At 42.8% G+C, this 20666-nt stretch overlaps 1 protein-coding gene across 1 annotated transcript; it reads left to right on the top strand.

The window, feature by feature from the left end:
* The first annotated feature begins 4216 nt into the window (after positions 1-4216).
* Positions 4217-13538, top strand: wnt11 (wingless-type MMTV integration site family, member 11). Its single transcript, XM_085797354.1, has 5 exons — positions 4217-4432; positions 6268-6512; positions 7671-7948; positions 9336-9628; positions 12447-13538. Exons 1-5 carry the CDS (start codon positions 4350-4352, stop codon positions 12619-12621), a joined length of 1074 nt encoding a protein of 357 aa, XP_085653480.1. The 5' UTR covers positions 4217-4349; the 3' UTR covers positions 12622-13538.
* Positions 13539-20666: the final 7128 nt, after the last annotated feature.

Here is a 20666-nt window from a genome sequence, read left to right as displayed (position 1 = left end):
ACATTATGTTTGTAAAGCTGTATTTGATTCTACATGTGGATTATCTATCAAACGACTCCACTCTTACTCGACATGAGTTATTTCATTATCATGAACTCCAGCGGTTCTGTCACCCACCCGCCTCCCTCTGAAGGTGTCCACCCCCCCCGTGTTGCTTGGGAGGTGAGATGTGAGGATCAAGGGGGCTGCGTGTTGATCCTAGCTCAGGAATGGAGAGCCTGTTTGTAAAAAAAAGTCTGTCTGTAGACGGGCCCGGTCCTGCTGGAAGCTCCACAACTCCCACACACTCCCGCTCTAACCTGTGCCCATTCACAGTTGACTGCCATGTAAAACACATGGAGTCTCTCTGGAAGCAGGATCGCAAACCCCTGCACTGTAAATAAGGTACAAACACATATGGGGCTATCATACTGTACTGTATATAAAACATGGCAGCAGACCCTGTTTGGCAAACACGTTTAGCCGCAGGATCCAGGTGTTCCCAGAGGGGGAGAGCTTGTTGTGGTCTGTGAAACGTGTCTGCTCCAGAGACGGCATGACAACACCTGATCTCCCGGTCCCAGTGGAGCTGGCCGGCCGTGCACGAGGCAGCCATGTTAAGCTATACCACTTGCAAGGTCAAGGTCTGGACAACAGCTCACTATTGCCTTTGTCTGAGCGCTGGAGGTGCAGCGGATTTTTTTTAGGGAAACTATACATTACGTTCCCACAGCTGGCTCGGAAACATATCACTTACAATGTGGTTTAATATTTAAGAAAATCCGCCAGTAGAGAAAAACTCTCTGTAACTTTAGGGAGGTTTTACTTTAAGAACATGTGTTGGATTGCATTGGTGTGTGCGTGTGTGTACCTGGAATAGCACGCTGTCATGTCACATTGTATTACACTAGGTATATTCTAACTGTTATGTAGCATTTACATTAATAAATAAAACACATTTTGTGTCAAAGTCAATAAAGACCATCATTTGACTTTCAATTTGGAAGTTTTTCCTGTTTCCTATTTCAAATTTTATCAAAACATAAAAACACCACATTGTATTTCACTGTGGGCAATGATAGAAAGGGTGTGTCTGTCACTGTGACAGTTCCCTAAAACTTTACTTTTACAAATACTGAAGGCAATTTGCTCTCAAATGACGGACCGCCGCTGAGGCCCTGTTGAACTTTAGTTCCAGTTTTCTTTGTGTTGCACCAAGGGCAAAAACCACGTTTGAATATATATAACTCTGTTTTTGAATCCACTCTCTTACTTTACTGTAATGGCTGGATTCAACTAATTCACATTTTTTCCCATAAGGAACAATATAGAGACACAATTAACATTACTGAACTCAGTCTGTGTTTGTTTCTTTTTACATCTTATATAGTAAAATATAAAGCCAGTGCCACTAAAACTGATGTGTGATTTCATTGTTTCATGACAGGTAATTAAAAAAAACCCAGAGTATGTGCCAGGAGGAAAACCAACTGTGCCTCATTTTGTTCTTACTTAAGAGGAAATACTGGCATTTTAAAACATATTTCACTAAGACATTTAGGGCATTATGTATTTGCACCACTTAATTTACTTTAATATTTTTATTTTAGCTACATATGCTTTATGGAATAGTAATTGGTGACATTTTACTATATGAGTTAGCATTAAGCATGAAACGGGCGCCACAACGTGTCCTCTGGGGAAATTGAGGAATTTTTAAAGGAATTTTATGGGACTATGATAAAGATACCAGAGGAACTATAAATGCCGTTAAAATAAGGTCACTGCATCCACTATCCATCATCACGGACGCACAATAACTCACTTCAGTGTCCTGTGGGAACAAGAGTGGGACCGGTCCAGACAGAGAGTAGTTTAGTTTGGAGTGGAGGATCGGAGCTGCGCAGAGCTCGGTGCAGTAGCTGCTGCTCTGGTCCCGCTGCAGCGCGCTTTCTTATGTTAATGCCGGTCTGACATCAGCAGTGAGATCAAAGCAGGGCAGGGGTACTTTAGAGCTGAGTCTGCCCCCACTCAGGCTCACTCACTCTCCTCTCCTCTGCTCAGACCTCTCTGTCCCTCACACACACTCACACACTGCACTACACCACACCACAGCACACACACACGCACAGCACACACCATGCCTACCTGTCCGGAGCTACTCTACCACCCCGTGCTGGATTTTACTCGCGCCTCAGACTGACACCGACCGACTCCCCGGCACTGAAAGGATACTGAAACCTGCTGAGATTTCACTGCTTTTTATTATCTTTTTTCCCACCCTCAACCTGAGTCGATTTATTCTGCGGAGAGAGAAAAGAGGGAGACAGACAGAGATCGCCGCGGTAAAAGGTAAGATTCAACTGGTTTGGACTTGAGGAAAACTTGTGCAGTGTGTTGCAGGGCAGGCTGCTGCTGCTGCTGCTGTGCTGTTAATGGGTCTTTATGAACCTTTGATGGGTTCAAAGACAGGGATTATCCTGTGAATACAAAGTTGATTGTCTGGTTTGTTTATGAGGCGTGATCTGTTAAACGAAGGTGGTTGTGTAGCCTGAACTTTTGTTAAACCAAGTTTGAGTTAAAATTGGATTTTTTTTTTTTTTTTTTTTTTAAATACTGAACTCCCTTCATTTCCAATTTTCGCAGATTTTACAGTCATCTATTTTAATTGCACGCAAAGGGAATACGTTTTGGTGCAGCCCGCTTTAAATGACTTTCCAGCCTCTCCCCGTTGAGACTTTAGTCTTTACGCACGGACTGAAAAACACCATAATCCTCAGTCTGATATAAAAAAAATATCCTTGCCGGGCATTGTTGGTTAATCTCCACTAATTGGATGATTAATGATTAATAATCCACTCGATGTGAGTGAGTGTGTGTGTGTGTGTGTGTGTGTGTGTGTGTGTGTGTGCCCTGCCCAGTTTATCTGTGGCTGATGACAGACACACATCGGATGGTGTGTGGGTCTATCAGCCTTTATCTCCTCCTCAGAGGGGGGGAGGACCGGAGCTTCCATTCACACCACTTTAACCAAACGTAGCTACTTTTAAAGCAGTAAATCCACCTTAAGACCGCGACTTATTCAAACAGACCTGACGCCGAGCGCTAAATACATCTGCAAACTGCCCAGGAAACATCGATCGTGGATGATATGTTGATTATTTCATTATTGTAGCCCAAAGGTCAGGTCAGCCCTCTGCAGCTTGAAAAGTATAGGCCTTTATAGTTGTAATACACACTGGTGCAGAGGAGAGTTTCAGTCAACCAATTTAAATAATTAAGTGATTTCACACAGTTTCAAGCGCGTCTGGGGCCAATCAGCGTCAAGGACCGGAACTGTGCTGCTGCTTTTTTTTTTTTTTTTTTTTCAATAAAAAAAGAGGCCCATTATCAGCTACCTGCAGTTTTAACGCCTCGCTTTAAGCTCTCTCTTCAAAGAGATTGCTTATCATCAGCTCAAAGCGCTATCAGATAATGCCTGTGATGCGCTGACCTGGCCACTGGCTGCAGATTACTGCTGATCTACGCTGTCACTCTCATTCTTAACATTTTCCCCCCAGTGGAACAGAGGTGACACCGAATCAAGTTACTTAAAGAGACTTACAATAAATAATAAATAATCTGAATCGCAAATAAAACCAGCTCCGTCGAAGTTAATCATGGGAACTGGGCGCTGAATGTGTCCAGAGTTCATTCATGTAAACCTCACCAGTGACGTGGAACCAGCTACAATAGAAAAACAATCAGCAACAATAACGTCAAAATACCTCAACAGATTCTGAAACAACATAAAGTCACATTAGATCCTAATGAAGGGAGGTCAGCAGCACTGTGACTGTGGAAACTACTTCCTTCTGTGAGGACTGAGGAGGTTTCTTTGTCTTGAAGTTTTCACTGTAATCATCTGTCTTGTTTTTGTCTTGGAGAATGAAGCTGAGCTGTTTCTGTATTACCATGGATTTTCTTACAATAATATTTGTGTTACTTTCAGTGATTAAGCTCATTTCAGTGTTTTGCTGTTATTCTTAATTTAATGTGACCAAATTATCGGAGATTGTTGCATGTGAATAAAATTATATTCTTTCTTTTTTTTTGCACATTGCTTTTCAGACTTTGACCTGTATTTAAATTGTCTTTTCAGGATCCAAAACATTTGAGGTTTTTACACGATTTCACAGTGTTTCTTCTTGCATGAACGCATTACAGTAAGATTGACGATGTGAATCTGGCCCACTGATATAATTTACTATATGTATTACAGGGTTCAGAAGAGGAGGCCGTGTCATGAGCGCTGACCTTTGAGTCTGAGCCAAGAAGCCAAACCGCCCTTTGTATTTGTGTCTTGTGTGAACTGGAGCCACTGTCCAACCATGAGGAGCAGCTCTCATGTCCTTCCTCTTGGCGTGCTCACAGCTCTGCTGCTGTCTCAGGTCTGCTCCGGCATCAAATGGCTGTAAGTATTGTCAGGAGGCCGCCGTTTCTTTCTGTAGGCGCCACGCCATCTTTACACAGCTTTACATCCAAACCATGTCACAACAGATGTTGTCATTCAGATGCATGGTTTTGTGTGGCTCTTTGCTGCTGCTTGTCTCTGGTGGGGGTTTTTTTTTTGGCATTGAGGGCCAATGGCAGCTTAGAAATGGGCCTCAACATTCCTCAGGTTGCTCCTGATCAAGGGGAGGAGTGTGTGTTGTGTACATGTGTGTCTGATGAAGGAGACGGTAGATTAGATGGCAGTTCTTCAGATTATGAAAGGAAACCTCTTTGCTTTATTAACTTTAATGCAGCTTCAGTAAAAAAGGAGAGGATATGTCGAAGGTCCTTGATCTCAGAATGAGTTTGCCTCCTGCTGCATAATAATAAAAAGATAAGAGGAGAAAACGAGATGACGGGTCGTCATGGCGCCGCAGATACCAGCGGTGATGTCACTGTCTCGTTGGGCCTGACATCAGTTTAAAAATAGTGAGGAAGGAAGCAGCACATGTTGACACAAATGTTGACTGCTTTCACTCAACACTGCACTGTTTTAGGGCACAGTAAAAGTAAACAATAGTCTTCACAATCATTTTGGAAAGTACAAAAAATCCCCAAGTTGCTATTTTTTGAATTTGTTATGTTTCAACTCGATGTTTTGGACGGTTTTGTTTGGTGTTGGAGGTTTCGTTCACAATTTGCGTGCTCCGCTGTTTATTTTAGTATTTATACCCGCGCCTTATTTCTGATCACTGTCAAAACAGGAACTTTGAGGATTGGCTTTACCAAAAATATCACTGGCGTCCTATCAGACCGAGTGGTTGTAACGCTCGCAGCAGGAGGACTTGAGCAGATGTTGCCACGAGGTGCTGGGATGGCATGTGCTAAATCTAAAGTGAGAAGTCGTACAGTCTTGATAATGCACAGCGGTGAAATGCAAAACAGATGCAGTTGTAAACACCTGCGAGTGCCGGGTTACCACGAGCCCAGCAGAGTCACAGCTTATCGCCGGGCACCGTGTGGCGGCCCCTCGGCCCCTTAATGCAAAACAGGCCAAGGTGCAGGCAGCGCGGCCCCGGTTCTCACGAACTCTCGGCAAAGTGCAGGACGACGCAGAAAGCAGAGAATGGAGCTAACCTGCCCTGCCTGCAGTTTTTCTATTAAGTTAATCCATAGTACGTTCAAATTGTTTAAATCAAATGTGCGCGCCGTTTTACAGCCTGTAAACGGATGATTCATGTCAAACCGAGGCCACAGAGGACGATGCTTCCTGTGGTGGAAAATACAAATGGTGAGGGATCTATGTGGTTCTTCGTCTGACTGTGCACCAGAATTTAGTGGGGTTTTTATATTTTTTGGCGTATCTCGAGGCCTCTTCTGTGCTTTAACAAAAGAAAAGCCGTGTGCCAAGAACATGTCACTTATATTTTATGAATCCGCAGCTGAGTTTCCCTCGGGATTTTCACTATGATAAGATGGTTCTCCTCTGTGGCGCATGCCAAAATATTTCCCTGCCTGAAGCATTATCTGTTTCAGTTTTTCAAGTGTTTACTCAAAGTTGATGTGTCTCACAGGCTTGAAATACCTATACACAAGAAACACAAATCACTAACACACCGCTGTAAATAAAACGCAGAGCATGCTTTGTTATTCCCATAAACGTAATAATTCCACTACTCGTAAAACAAATTACATGTGATTAAGCAATTATCACCATTGTTGCCGTCACCACTGCAACTAAGAGAGAATGTGTTTGCTAATTTATGCTGACCGATGCGCCCTGTTTTTGTTTTTTATTTCTCCCCCCTCTTGCAGAGCGCTGTCACACTCTTCTGCATCTTTACACATCAACCAGACGCACCACTGTAAGCTGCTGCCCGGCCTGGTGTCCTCCCAAGCTCAGCTGTGCCGCAGCAACCTGGAGCTCATGCAAACCATTATCCAAGCTGCCCGCGAAGTCAAGAAAACATGTCAGAAGACCTTTGCTGATATGCGTTGGAACTGTTCCTCCATCGAGATCCCCGTCGATGCCCCGAAGTATCGTCCAGACCTCGACCGAGGTATGGCCCATAAACAGTTTGGATTGACAGTGTGTGGACTCTGTTGTTTTCCAAAGAGTCGCTCCAAGTTTCTTACCCGCAAGAGTCTAATGTTTACGGTCGCGCTTGACATTCAGTGAATATCCAAAATAAAAACCAGGGACATTTATAAGTCCTGCGTGTTTTGCAGCTCAGTTGACAGTAACTTTTGAGAGGATCCTCGGTCCTTTTGATGGTGTCTGAGCCCACGCACCACAATATGACTGAACTTTGATACAGAATCATGTCCTTTTCAAAAATGATTTCTGGCTTTCGGATGACGTGTGGCCTCATCTTTCTCTATTTTCCTTTGTTTATTTATTTATTTATTTCTTAACTGCCAGCCAAATTATTCCATCACACACTGCTGAGGAGCCTTCACCAGGGATTTGTACTAAAGCTGTTATTTGAGAATAGCCTCTCTCACAGCCTGTGTACATTCTGCTGATTTAATAATTGGCTTGTTATTTCTGAAAGCTGCAGCATTATCCCGCTGCATGCCTTCTTGCGTTGCAGACTGACTTAGCTGTCTCGGTTGCCAGAGGGACCTTGAATCAGACAGAGGCAGTTGCCTGGTTGTGGGTGGGGAAGCTGTGCAGCGCTCCCCCCAGAGAAGACTGTAGCTGCCCCTTTGCCAAATGAACAGTCTGCACCGAACAGGAAATGGCTCATCTCTGTTCAGGGATGGCTTTGATCTAACCAGCCCACGGTCATACATGATTTCTTCCCTTACTTCCAATTGCTCCCTGACCTTTCACATATGTGCTTTCCGTGTACGCACATCAGCACCAATTACATCAGTGCTCACTCTGCATTACAGAATGGGCAGTGATGGGCTGTGTTTGATAGATACATTTTGTGCAGAGAGTTAGTCTTTCTTTTCATTGAGAGCATTGGATAACTTAGAGGGAAACGGGGAAACTTAAAACTCCAACTCTAGCTCTTTTGCTACTAATAATAAAGGGTAGAGCTGAAACGATTCAATGATTAACAGAAGCAACTTTAATAATGAATTCATTGTTTAAGTCATTTATAAAGCAACAATTTGCTGTTTCTGGCTTCTGAATTGTGAGAATTTGATATTTTTATTTGTCTCATGAAATTGCAAACTTACCGATATATATATTTTTCTTTCAACAGGAACGAGGGAGTCAGCATTCGTGTACGCCCTCTCTGCTGCAACCATCAGCCACACCATAGCGCGGGCGTGCACTTCTGGAGATTTGCGTTTGTGCTCGTGCGGCCCTATACCGGCGGAGATCCCCGAACCGGGCTATCGCTGGGGCGGCTGCGGTGACAACTTGCACTACGGTTTAATGATGGGCTCCAAGTTCTCCGATGCTCCGATGAAGATGAAGCGCGCGGGCTCCCACGCCAACAAACTGATGCACCTACACAACAGCGAGGTCGGGAGACAGGTAAGAATACGGACCTTGGAAATGAAAATGCAGAGATCTTTAAGAGAGTTCGGCTGGAAGAATGTAGTGAGATTTTTCATAACTCCTAAATTAACAGCACTACGAACAGGCACACAGAGCCGAGGCTTTTGTTGGAGACAATGTGGAACCCCTATGGCTAACCATTTTCATGTTTTTTGGGCCTGTCCGAAAATCCAGTTATTTTGGAAGGAGGTGTCAACTGAGATAAATAAAATAATAGGGGTGGATTTAGATTTTTCTTTTGTTATTTTATATCTCGGTAAATTTCCGAAAACAGTCTTGCATAAGGACAGGTACTTGTTGAAGATTCTTCTGGCAAGTGGTAGGAAAGCCATAATATAACCAGAAAGTGGTTGCAACTAGATCCTCCGACATTGATCCAGTGGCACGGGATCATTCACGAAATTTACTGTATGGAGAGACTTACTTTTGTTTTAAGACTTCAGTTGGAGAAGTGTATGGAACGCTGGGAAAAATGGATTGAATATGCACCTTGAATAGTGTGACATTTGACTATGATGTATGCGTATGTATGTGAAATAGAATATTTTGATTTTAACTGTACCACCCATGATGATCTCATGTTCTTTGTTCATGTAGATAAATAAAAAGTTACAAAAAAAAAATGAAAATGAAAATGTGCTCTTTCTGAAACTGTCTCTTAAAGGGATAGTAGCATTTTTTTAAAGTGGGGTTGTATGATCTACAAATAGCCCCTAAGTACTTTAATTGCAGTAGAAGACTCTCTGCACTCCTCCCGTTAGCAACGCCAGCCCATAGCCCTGCCCAGAGATTTACAACATACAGTGTTGTGAACAGACCCAAAGAAACTGCCTTTTTTCGCAGCCTAAAAGAGGTTTTACGTGAAAAAAATTACACAGTTCCATTGTTCGCTGTAATATAATTTTTTCCAGCCCTTCAAAGTGCAGGAAAAACACAGTTTTTATTTAGACCTAACCAACTCACGTATCCCTCCGGCCCAGGGTTAGCGCCCGCCGATCAGCAGTTGGTTAGCTCCAAATAAAAACTGCGTTTTTCCTGCACTTTGAGGGGCTGGAAAAAATTATATTATAGCGAACAATGGAACTGTGTATTTTTTTTCAGGTAAAACCTCTTTTAGGCCACGAAAATAGGCCATTTCTTTGGGTCCATTCACAACAATGTATGTTGTAAATCTCTGGGCAGGGCTATGGGCTGGCGTTGCTAACGGGAGGAGTGCAGAGAGTCTTCTACTGTAATTAAAGTACTTAGGGGCTATTTGTAGATCATACAACCCCACTTTAAAAAAATGCTATTATCCCTTTAATTCCTACATACTGTATAGTGAGCTCTATCTAACCTCCATGTCCTCTGTCTTCTTGTCAAGGCGCTGAGGGACGCACTCGTGATGAAATGTAAATGCCACGGCGTGTCCGGCTCCTGCTCCATAAGAACCTGCTGGAGAGGCCTACAAGACCTGAGAGAGGTCGCCATGGACCTCAAGACCAAGTACTTGTCGGCCACCAAAGTGGTTCACCGGCCCATGGGAACACGCAAGCAGCTGGTACCTAAAGACATTGACATCAGGCCGGTGAGGGAGAACGAGCTGGTCTACCTGCAGAGCTCCCCGGACTTCTGCGCCAAGAACGACAAACAGGGCTCCGTGGGCACGCAGGACAGGTGAGAGACGCCACGTTATTGTGTTTTTAAAAGGGACAACGAGGAGTTTTGGAAAAGCGAAGCATTTTTCACACTACATTTATGAGCCTCTGCGCACCGTAGAATTATTTGACCGGCGCAAGACAGACTCATGTTTTCATTCAACAAGAATTAAAGTCAGAGGTTTGAAGACGATCAGATACCGTCGTATTCCCGACCATAAACGGTGATTCAGCGGCGTTATTCTCATGACTCGCCACGAAACCGAAAGTAAGGAAACGCTGGTCGGCTCGCCCAGCATTTCCATCACCACTAATAATAACAAAATAACGAGACAAAACGATATATTTATCGAAAATGGGCCCATTAACAAGTGTGGGTAACGTAGATTCATCCACATTAATATGAGACTTTTTTATTGTCGCGGAATTTTTCGATTTGCCGATGGAGAAACTCCTCGTTGTCCCTTTAAGCGTGAAAATGGGATATTTGGTGGTTATGATAACTCTCTGCTATTTGAGATAGCGACCGTGACAAACAGGAAATGACCGATTGTGGATGTGTGCTCATCCAGGATGTTGACTTTAGTGAAGTGGCGTCCTGTGTGGTGGCACCGTTTAGTTTGCAGACTGGCTGATAACAGTCAGTGGTCCTTGAGAGCGCTCCGTCTGCGGCTCGTCTGAGCATGTGTTTGTGAAAAGAGGCTCTGTGACTGGAGTCGTTGTCCTGCTATCTGAAAAACCGACTAATGCCGTTATTCTTAGGGCTGAGTGTGCCAGAGCTGATATCGATTGGAGAGGGCCACACAAATGGAGAAATAGTTAATGGTCCCCCAAAGATAAAGGTTACTCTCACACTGCTCAGTTCCTGTGTTTTAGTTGGGACAGCGTTTGGTGCTGCTGGTTTGGGGTCTGTGAGAAGTTAGTGGGCAGCATGGCGAAGCATTATCTGGAGGAACTGGCTCATGCTGAGATCTGGATTATACAGCATCAGGGAAGTATGGAAAACTGGCATTACAGTCTTTATAAGTTAAAGGGATAGTTCAACATTTTTGGCAAATTGGCCCATTGCCATAATCGCTATAGTCAGCAGTAGGTTCATTACCTTTAATTGTCGGTGCAAGCTGTTTTTAGAACGGCGGAGCAGAGCCGTGAGCTTCTCAGAGCGGAGGCTAATGGGATTTCTTGGTTTCCCTCATCAAACTCATCAAATACACAATCCAACAACTCCAAAACGTTCTGGTGGACAAGTTGTGACCTGCACATTCACCACGCTATGAGATAATAACACAACGTTACCAGACAGAGTTGTTTTAGAGGTAAATTCATGCAAAACCACTGATGCACGTTGCCTTCAGGGACAGTTTTTCAGTCTCTGTATTTACCTTGAAAATGACTCTGTCTCGTAACACTCCGTTATTATCTTATAGTGTGGTGAATGGCCAATTTGCCAAAATGTTGAACTATCCCTTTAATTTTCCTAATTCCTATTAATATGTTGTAGAGATGCACATCTTTTATCTCAGGTAGTACGACTATTTATCATCAAGGATGACTGGAGGAAGCAGTGGGGACGTTTCTCTGTTCAAAAACTTTTATAGGAGTACATGTGAAGTTCTGTGCATCATCAACATTATCAGCCTGCAGTCATGGCTGTAAGACATACTGTATAGGTCCGCTAATTGTCACGTGGTATTATTGTATGTTGTTGTAAATGTCATGCATCATATGACCGGCCGTATCATGTGTCCCTCAGGGCCACTCTGCAGATAACCAGAAGACATGCTTCATGTCAAAGACACTCACTGTGCCCAGTGCTGTCCCTTACAGTCTGATAACACAGCAGCCACACACAATCTGCAGCATTCGTGTGTTTTGCCAAATAACGAGACACCCACTTTGCTGCCGTCATTACATGAATGTGCGATGCTGATGTTTTTGTTTGAGGAACTGTAGGTGTATGTGTGTGGGGGCGGTAGTGATTTTGCATCCTCAAGTCGAGTCTTTGGCTACAGGGAGAATGTCGGATAGTGACAGTGAATTCAGCAGCAGCTCTTAATGGATAAAGTGTGATCACTTAAAAAAATGTGTCATGGCCCTGGGAAGAGGGAAACTATTGAAGTCTGTGCTTTTTAGTCTTAAATTACATTATTGTGGCACCCCTTAAACTATCAGATGTGAACTGCAGAATGTACAGTCCTGTGCTTTTGCTCAACTCGCAGCAGAGCAGCCGTCTAACGAGATCTTCGTCCTGACAAACCGTGACTGTGTGTGGGGGTTTATTTCTTATTTCCCAGCTCTCAGCCATGTAATAAACCTGTCCTACACTCTCAGTGACTCCTGTCCCTCCTCCTCCTCCTCCTTCTCCCCCACAGCAACCATCAGCTCAGCATCTCTCTCACCACACTGGTCATTAACACTTTGCCATCATAAAACAATGCAATTATGTGAAGAGGGCAAGCTAAAGAGAGGGAGGTGCAGCTCAGTGTGTTCGCTGTGATTTACGGCGGGGCTATTCCCTGTTCATTCACGATGCCTCGGGCTTCTGAAATGAGAGACTCCGCTGCCCAAAGACGACGAAACACAAAGCAAATGAAGGAAAAAAATGTTTGGAAGAGGGGTAGGAGTGCACAAAAGGTTAAGGGCACACCGGTCGGTCAGGCACTTTTAAAGGGCCATTGTGGGTCTTTAAAGGGCTGTGAGAGTGTACAAAATGTTTCAGAATGAAGTTGTAAACTTAATTGTCTCGGGGAGGAAATCGAGCTGGAATTACGTTAGCCTCCACCACATCTCATGCAGTATTTCCTTTTTCTTTTTTTTTTGTCTCCGCTTACTTTCAGGCAATGCAACAAAACCTCGCTGGGCAGTGACAGCTGTGACCTGATGTGCTGCGGCCGTGGCTACAACCCGTACACGGAGAAGCTGGTGGAGCGCTGCCACTGCAAGTACCACTGGTGCTGCTACGTCACCTGCAAGAAGTGCGACCGGATCGTGGAGAGATACGTCTGCAAATGAATCCGCGCCCATCCTAACCCACCACCGTAACCACGCCATGCCAGCAGTCCTCTACATGTACTCAGCCCGACCCGAGGCTACAGATTAACCAAAAGCACTACAATACCAAGAAGGCTTAATCTTGTCTTAAGCTTTAGCGCATGTGTATCTCAAGGAGAAGTGGTCTATTCTTGTGTCAGTATCATTTTTTGTATCGAATCTCCAAACTGCCAGTTGGACTTCTAACCTTTTTTTTTTTTTGCTTCACAAACCTGGATGTGGAGAGTCGATATCAGTCGGTTTACGTGAAGACCGCCGTCCTCCTGGGTATTTTCTTTTTCTTGTTAATGATTATAAGTCGCCCACACCAGGGAGATTGAAAGTCTATTTTTATTATATCTCTATTAAAAAAAGAAATAATATTGGATTTTATGCTGGAGGAGAGGGATTGTCTTTTTCCCTCACTAGACAGAGACGTTTGTTTGACTTCGAGGGGTTCTGGTGGAACCACGTGGTACTTCTTTAGGTACTATTGAAACTTTTTTTTCCTCTGAGGAAATGGACAAGAAGAGAGGAAAAGGAAACACAAAGGGAACTTCAAGTACTTTTTTTCAATCATGGAACATTTTTGTGGTTGATGTTTTGGACTCTCACCTTGTGTCCCGTGAGGATCATGATGACACGCCTGCATCCCTGTGGATTGAGAGAGGACAATTGAGAACTTTGTGAAATGGTGCATTATCTTTTTTTTTTTTTTTTTTTTGTCTGACATGCAGGCAGTTCAAAATATATTCTATTTTTTAGAGCATATGAGCTGAACTCATGGATTTTGTAAACCACTTTTGTGTGGATGTACATACTGTTATTTTGTATACTGAAATAAAGAAAGAAGTATTTATAAAATAATTAAATGATCTTCACCATGATCTTTACACGGATCCTGCATGTTTTTGTCCTTTTCCTTTAACTGCACCTCTAATGACATATTCTGTGGCTCATTTTACAGAATTCTGGCAAAGACAAATCCATAATTATTTTCAGCTATGCAACATTTAGTGTGTAATTTGCTGCAAATCCAAGTGTTATAAAATAACGCTTAACCACAACTTATAGCAGCGAGCGACTGCAAATCACCTCAGCACAGTCAATAATGAGTTGCTGGGTTCAACCTGACAGCCTGTTGGGATCGCTCTCTGAATTACCCAAACCCCCGGGAAAGAAAGTGTTTGTTTGGACATTCCACCTCCTCACAAAGGCCATTGCAAAAGGTTTTTTTTTTGTGTGTGTCGCTCCCACCCCCGGCTTTAACACTCAAACATTCGTCTGTCTGAGAGTCAGACCTCCAATGGACAAACATCAAATTTAAAATAAGACAGAAATCTAATTTATTCCTGTATGACTGTAGTGCCTGTCAGTGGGAACAGACTTGGCGCTGTGTGCGTAGAGCCGAGATATTACCCTCTGACCAGCCTTGTGTTGGCTAAAGTGGTTCTCATGATTTTACACTGACAGAAATAGCTGTGGAGGACGCAGGGCCCATGCTGTGAGCTCACATGATGCATCGCAGCACCGGGCTGCACACTCACTCACTAGAGCTGTAACACTTCTTGACCCGAGCCTGTGGACACACACAGAAACTGCCAAAACAGTCCCACACACACACACTCAGGGAAAAACAAGGCCAGAGGGAGGGAGGGGGGGAGTTGCCACCAGTCATTTAGATTTTAGCAGCCTTTTTTTTTACAACACTGGACTAGTTTCACAGCTGTCCTATTCGTGTAATTTGATTTTTGGATATAAAAATAGGCTGAGAAGATTTGATACCATTTCAGATAACGAGGAGAAATGTGCCAAAAAAAAAACAGCTCTTACTGTAAGAAGTCTTCTTTGAGCTTTGGCATGGACACAGGCAGTAAGGCTGAACCCAGTGTACTGATTAGAGCAGTGGTTTAGACCCCTAAACTGACACAAATTAGACCACAGACCCCCCCATTGGACAATATTTTGAAACACATATACACAATACACAAATATTTGTTCTTAGATTGAATATCGTTACTTTTTTTAGTCACTGTAGGTTCAAATTACAGGCAATGGCATACATTTTTGGAAAAAAATTCAAGAAATTTCTGGGAAAAAAATGTGACAAAATTTTGAGGAAAAAGTTGGGGACCCCCTTGAGCCCTTTCAAGGACCCCTGGAGGTCCCCGGACCCCACTTTGAGAACCACCACTGGATTAGAGTACACGTCACGTAGCATACAGGTGAACGGGGGTATAAGCTCCATTTGCACACAGCCCTCGTCCGTCAACAGCCTCAAGGACTCTTTGAGTGTGTGTATGTGAATCCACCTACAGCTGTCTGTCACTGGCTTCACCGCTACAGAAACGTGAAGCTTCATCTGCTGATCGAGGATTTACATATATAGCTACTGTATAGAGCAGAGTGCAGGTGGCTCAGCACATGAAAAACTACCTTTGAGAAGTCACAGTATGTGTAGGAGTGCCCTGCAAAGCTGTATGGATGTTCCTCTTAGCACATTTGGTATGTTCTGTAAAAAAAAAAAAAGTCATAAGTTCTGTTTTTTCTTTTTTTAACTTGTATTTCAAACTCACCAAATACTCTCTGGAATGTATAAAGCACATGAATGACAAAGAGGGAATCAGCTGAACTCTTCACCCTCTAAAGCTCTGTGCTAAGACCCTTTGTGTCTCATAAAGTTACCGCTATTTTCATCTCCTGTCAATTCAATCAGGTCTAGGAATTCACTAAAGTTACAAAACGGTCCTTATGTAAACGTTGGAAATCAGGTGGACGGATTCTTTGTCATGCACGAGAACCACTTGAAATGATCATAACCAAAAACCTAAGCATGACATTAAGAGTTATTTCGTCACGGCTGCTGCTGTAGAGATTAGATAGTTTGACCTGTTTAGTCTGGAAATGCTGAACCTGGCCAGCTGACCTCCTGAGCAACCGCTGTTATCATTAAGCCGTGCGACTATTGAGGCGACCTCTGTCTGACCCCCCTTCTGAAATATCTCACTTGGACACAAGTCATGTAAAGGAATGAATGTGACAACAACAGTATGAACCTGTCGCTCGCATTAATTTCCTCCACACCTTCCTTTTTTTTTTCTGTCTGTCAACACAAAGCGGTGCTGGAGCGGAAGAGTGGCAGTGTGAGTAAACGGGACATGAATGAGTTTGAGCCATTTTGGGGCCGGATCAGGTAATAATAAGAAGCTTTAAAGCCACCCTCATCCGGGCTGTTAGGGACCATTGTGCCAAAAAACGAAGACCAAACAAAGGTAAAGACGACAATAAAAACGGAACTAATCGTCACGGTCAGTTTATGTTTCTTTTTTTTCTCTCTCTCCGTCTTTGTCACAACGTATCTAAGTATCTCTCCGTGGTGGTTGGCGTGACCCCCTCGCTCTGTGGGAATTGCCTGGTAATAGAGAAGGAAAAGAGCGCTTTAATGGAGAGCAGTGAAAATATCAGGGGTTAATGTCAGCCCTGACAATATAGAGCCAATTGCCTTTGTGCAGCCTGCAGTCTAGATAACTAGCTGTGAAAGAGGGAGACAAAGAATTTGGCTGCAGTGGTAAAGGCTTTCAGATGTACTGACCCGTACTGTAAATGGACTTTTGTGGACCCCACCCCCACCCTCACCCTCACCCCCAGCCCCCACCCAGCCTTTAAATAGGAGCCCAGCAGTATGTGCTGTTAAAGGCCATTTTTTTGTTTTGTTGTGTGTGAGAGTGTGTGTGTGTGTGTGTGTGTGTGTCCTCAGGCATGTTGCTGAGGGGAGATACTCCAGATAAAGACGGACCAGCTGAGGAGCAGACAGTGACAGTGACAACACTGGAAGTTAATGGTGTTTAGATGGCAAACTAACTTTCTCATTATGTCTTAAAGCAGAAGTAAGTGGAATATTTGTGTTAATATAAGTCTTAAATAGTTATATCTTCCGACAGCAATCACTTAGAGTGTTTGGTCCGAAACACGGGTCTGTCAGTCCCTCTGCTCTGCTGTAAGCCGACCGAGGAGAAAACTTTCCTTGTATCCTACAACCTTTATCCAATGAGGAGAGAGAACGGCATAAAGGGACGGTCCTCTCTGTGTGTGCAGCCAAGGGGACTGCTAACTCCATAGGCTTACTTCTGCTTTAACATCAGTTCAAGTGTATATTATGCTGACATCTTTTTATGTTTTACACAATTTACAGCTTGGTTTATTTCATTTTATTTCATATTCTTTGTCTGAGCCGGTTGTTTTTCCATCTTTGTGAATATTTAGACAAATGTTTGCATAGGTTGATAAAAGGCCGAACATAACTTTAACAGTCATGGTATGAAGGTGAGACTTAACAAATCACCTTTATCTACTGTGTATGTCTTTTTAATGCATGTGAGTGAGAGTAGCGATACTTAATAATACGATAAGTAACATGATACGTATGTTGACATGTGAGTGGAGTATAATGGTCTGTTATTCAGTGAACCTCTTGTTTTTCTAAGATAGCATCAAATCTTACTCCAGTCAGACAGGAGCTGAGCTACAACACAGATTATTTTCTGTTATGAGTCACGATGAGTCTCACACAATGACTGTGACTGCTCTCACAAAGTAACTGCAGTGTGCCTATAATTCAATACAGCCCACAAAGCTGGATAGTATGTGTCGACGCACACTGACCATATATAGACACATTAAGCTAACTCAAAGTTTTAAAGCTGAACTGTGACAGCGTGATTTTTAATGATTCCTGACCTATTTACATAAACATCTGTTATATTCGCACTGTGGTGTTTGATACATCTATGAAACTGAATCCAAGTGCTAATTTTCTAATAGTTTTTGAGTTACACTCAGTATATAAGAGCAGAAGCTCTTTAGTTTATGGAAGATAAATAACAATCCACACTGTTTGAGATAAACACATTTAAAATGTAGCACCAAATTAATTTATACGTTCGTAATGTTAACATACAATGAATGGGTGCCTATCTGGTGACAGACCACGGGTATAAGTTATGAAAGGCAGGATAGATGAAAAGAGCCATGGAGAGAGAGAGAGAGGGAGAAAAAAAGAGTGAGACTGAATTAATATGAATCAAAGACAGAGAGCTAAGCACTCTGGGAAAAGTAAACACTGGTCCGTGTAATCACAGTAAATCTAGCAGAGGGGCCGACAGAGCGGGCTGCGCCCTCAGTCGAGGAGTCAACAAACCCAGAGAAAAAAGAAATAGCTAACTAACATTACTGAGAGGGGTTAAAGAGGGTAGCGGCATGGCTTTTATTCACATGAAGATTAGTGAAACGCCGCCATGTTTGCCCGCTGTCTGGCTGAGTTAAACTATGTAAACTTCATCATATAATTCAAGGGAAAGAAATCAGGTCACAAATGTAAAGACAACCTCAGTCACAGTTTTTACCCATTATTACCCATTGTGTGTTTGTCCTGTGAAGAGACAGAGCGAGGGGGGGACTTAAAGGCCAGTGATGAAAAACATTCACCTAGCCAGAAGCATTAAGATCAGCTGTGATGATCTGATAAATGGAGCGGCCCGGCCCCCCACACTGACCACAGATCAGTTAAGGCGTCAGGCCAATTGCCTTTGCATTTCATCACCCTGCGTGAAGCATTTTTTTCCATGGTAATATCCTAATCTAACAGTCAGCTGCCATGTGCTGCCAAGCTGACTGATGTCACGCACACACATCAAAGAAATCTGGTAAATGGCAAATATGAAAAAAAAAAAGACAGGAAAACATGAGAACAAAAAAAAGTCTTAATGTTACGCAAGACTTAGTGTTATTGGTATTAATACGTCTCTTTGTCCATCAACCGATGCAAAGGAAACAGCTTTTTCCTTTGTTTTTCGATACATTTGCCAGATTTACAGTATCTTCTTATGTGTCGCAGATGTTCATGGATAATTCATTTAATCTAGTTTTTAATATTTTTATGAACCGAGGGACAGATTTTATTGGTTTATTGTTAAATAAGACAAAAAAAAGTGTCTTTGTGTTGATTTGTGGATCTCTAGTTGAAAGCTCAGGCGTTCCTTTTGTTGCAGTGTCTGGTTTTTAGTGAAATAAATGCATGAGTAGATACAGTTGGGAGAGGCCTTTGTCATATATGTTGATATACTGGAAACAGATGTGAGTTCTGTTTATCTCTAACAAATAATCCACTCTCACTGTGACTGTGTGGCCTAAAGGTTTAAAGTTAAGGATTTAATTCAGAAGGCCGGCGCTGATCACTGCTAACTCAGACATCTCAGGCTGAACACATTTAAGTTCAGGCCTTATTGGTGCTAAAGCTGCTCCTCCACTTCCTTTGACAGCCACGGTTGTTGAGTGGCTGTAACATACACACATACACACATACACACAGACCATATGAGCTCAGTGTATGGCGCAAATCCCCTATGATCTGGTTAAATGCCGCTGTTCTCTCAAGTTGTTCAAATGAATGGCCGAGGCATAAGATTCAGACATTTCTCCTCTTGCTGCAACTCAAGCGCATCGTAGTAAATCAGTCTTTTGCCCTCGCAAATCTTTCAACTTGAGCTCTCATTTAAAAGAGCCATTTTTTATAGGGAGAAAAAGCATCTACTACTTTATACACATGCATATTTGTTTCAATCTCTTCTACATTTGTAATGTAAGGGTAATTTTTTTGAGTGCTAGCCAGATTGACCCCCCCCTCCCTCCCTTTAATTGCTTCCATATTTCTCAGGCTGAATGAGGTAATACCATTTATATCTGGCAAAAGAGGGAGTTGGGACGGGCGGCCAGCAAAGTCATTATGTGTGACTAGCTCTGATTTGATTTGTGAATTGTCTGATTGGTGACACACCCAGTGGGAAAAGAGTACGACATAAAAAGAAGAATACCTATCCGGAAACTATGTGCCACCATCAATCATCAATAACCATCTAATGAAAGGGAAGCAGGTGCTGAAATATTCAGAGCTTCACCGATCTTGAAAAGCCAAATCAGCACAGACATTACATATCTTGTGTGATCTCAGCAGCTTCTGTTTTCCTGTCAGATAATTTCCGGTGCGTGTTTCCTACCAGATAATTCAATTCCTCCAACTGTGAACCTCTATTTAGACGCTGTAGTAGCCCACTTCAAAAAGAAAGGATCACATCACTTATTTTAAATTAAATTCAGTTCATTACAATTTAGGAGTTTTTGTAATTAGTAAAACACGATAAGTTGACAAATAATTGTCCGAGAAAAAGGGCAAGTTAATAGTTTCAGTTTATTTTTTACTTTAAATCTACTTGTATTTACTCAAGTTGTCAAGTTGCGTACAAGGGGAAGTACACTCAACCTATTCTTTCTACAACATAAAGAACACACTGTACAGTAGAATTTGAGACCAGTTATATCAACATTAATTATATTAAAGCAGAAGTAAGCGATCCGGTGGTTTTGGCTAACTTCCTAGTGTCAGCCGATGGAGTTAGCAGTCCCCGCCCTCGTCCCTACGTCACCACATTCACGCGCATCCCTTGGCTGCACACACAGAGAGGACCGCCCCTTTATGCCGTTCTCTCTCCTCATTGGATAAAGCTTGTAGGATACAAGGAAAGTTTTCTCCTCGGCTTACAGCAGAGCAGAGTGACTGACAGACCCGTGTTTCAGACCAAACACTCTATATAAGTGATTGCTGTCGGAAGATATAACTATTTAAGACTTATATTAACACAAATATTCCACTTACTTCTGCTTTAAGGGACCAAGTGAATAATTTGTTCTACATAAGAACAAAGATGTAACAAATCAGTATAACTCATGAACAAACGAACTAACTGAGAATAAAATGTATTTTCTTAGATGTAATATTTCTAAATATCTTATCACCTGGGCGAGTTTCTTTCTTTTCACAGGAGAGCGACATTATATACACAAACATACACACACCATTTAACTTTGTGAAGTTCTTCTAGGTGCAGTACTGAGGAGCGATGATGGTGCAGAAGCCTTTTCCCCTGGTCTGTCTCTGACCCAGGGACTCAGCCACAGGCCACAGGTCCATTATA

This window comes from Trachurus japonicus, chromosome 14 (assembly GCF_045865225.1).
Source record: "Trachurus japonicus isolate A0001 chromosome 14, Traja_1.0".
NCBI classification, from domain to species: Eukaryota; Metazoa; Chordata; class Actinopteri; order Carangiformes; family Carangidae; genus Trachurus; species Trachurus japonicus.
This window is presented reverse-complemented; position numbering and strand designations above follow the sequence as displayed.

Excerpts from the sequence above, each read along its gene's own strand:
- wnt11 (XM_085797354.1), top strand. The coding sequence starts at position 4,350 with ATGAGGAGCAGCTCTCATGTCCTTCCTCTTGGCGTGCTCACAGCTCTG. Across the intron at positions 6,513-7,670 it reads TCGTCCAGACCTCGACCGAG|GAACGAGGGAGTCAGCATTC; the intron begins GTATGGCCCATA and ends TTCTTTCAACAG. Across the intron at positions 9,629-12,446 it reads TCCGTGGGCACGCAGGACAG|GCAATGCAACAAAACCTCGC; the intron begins GTGAGAGACGCC and ends GCTTACTTTCAG.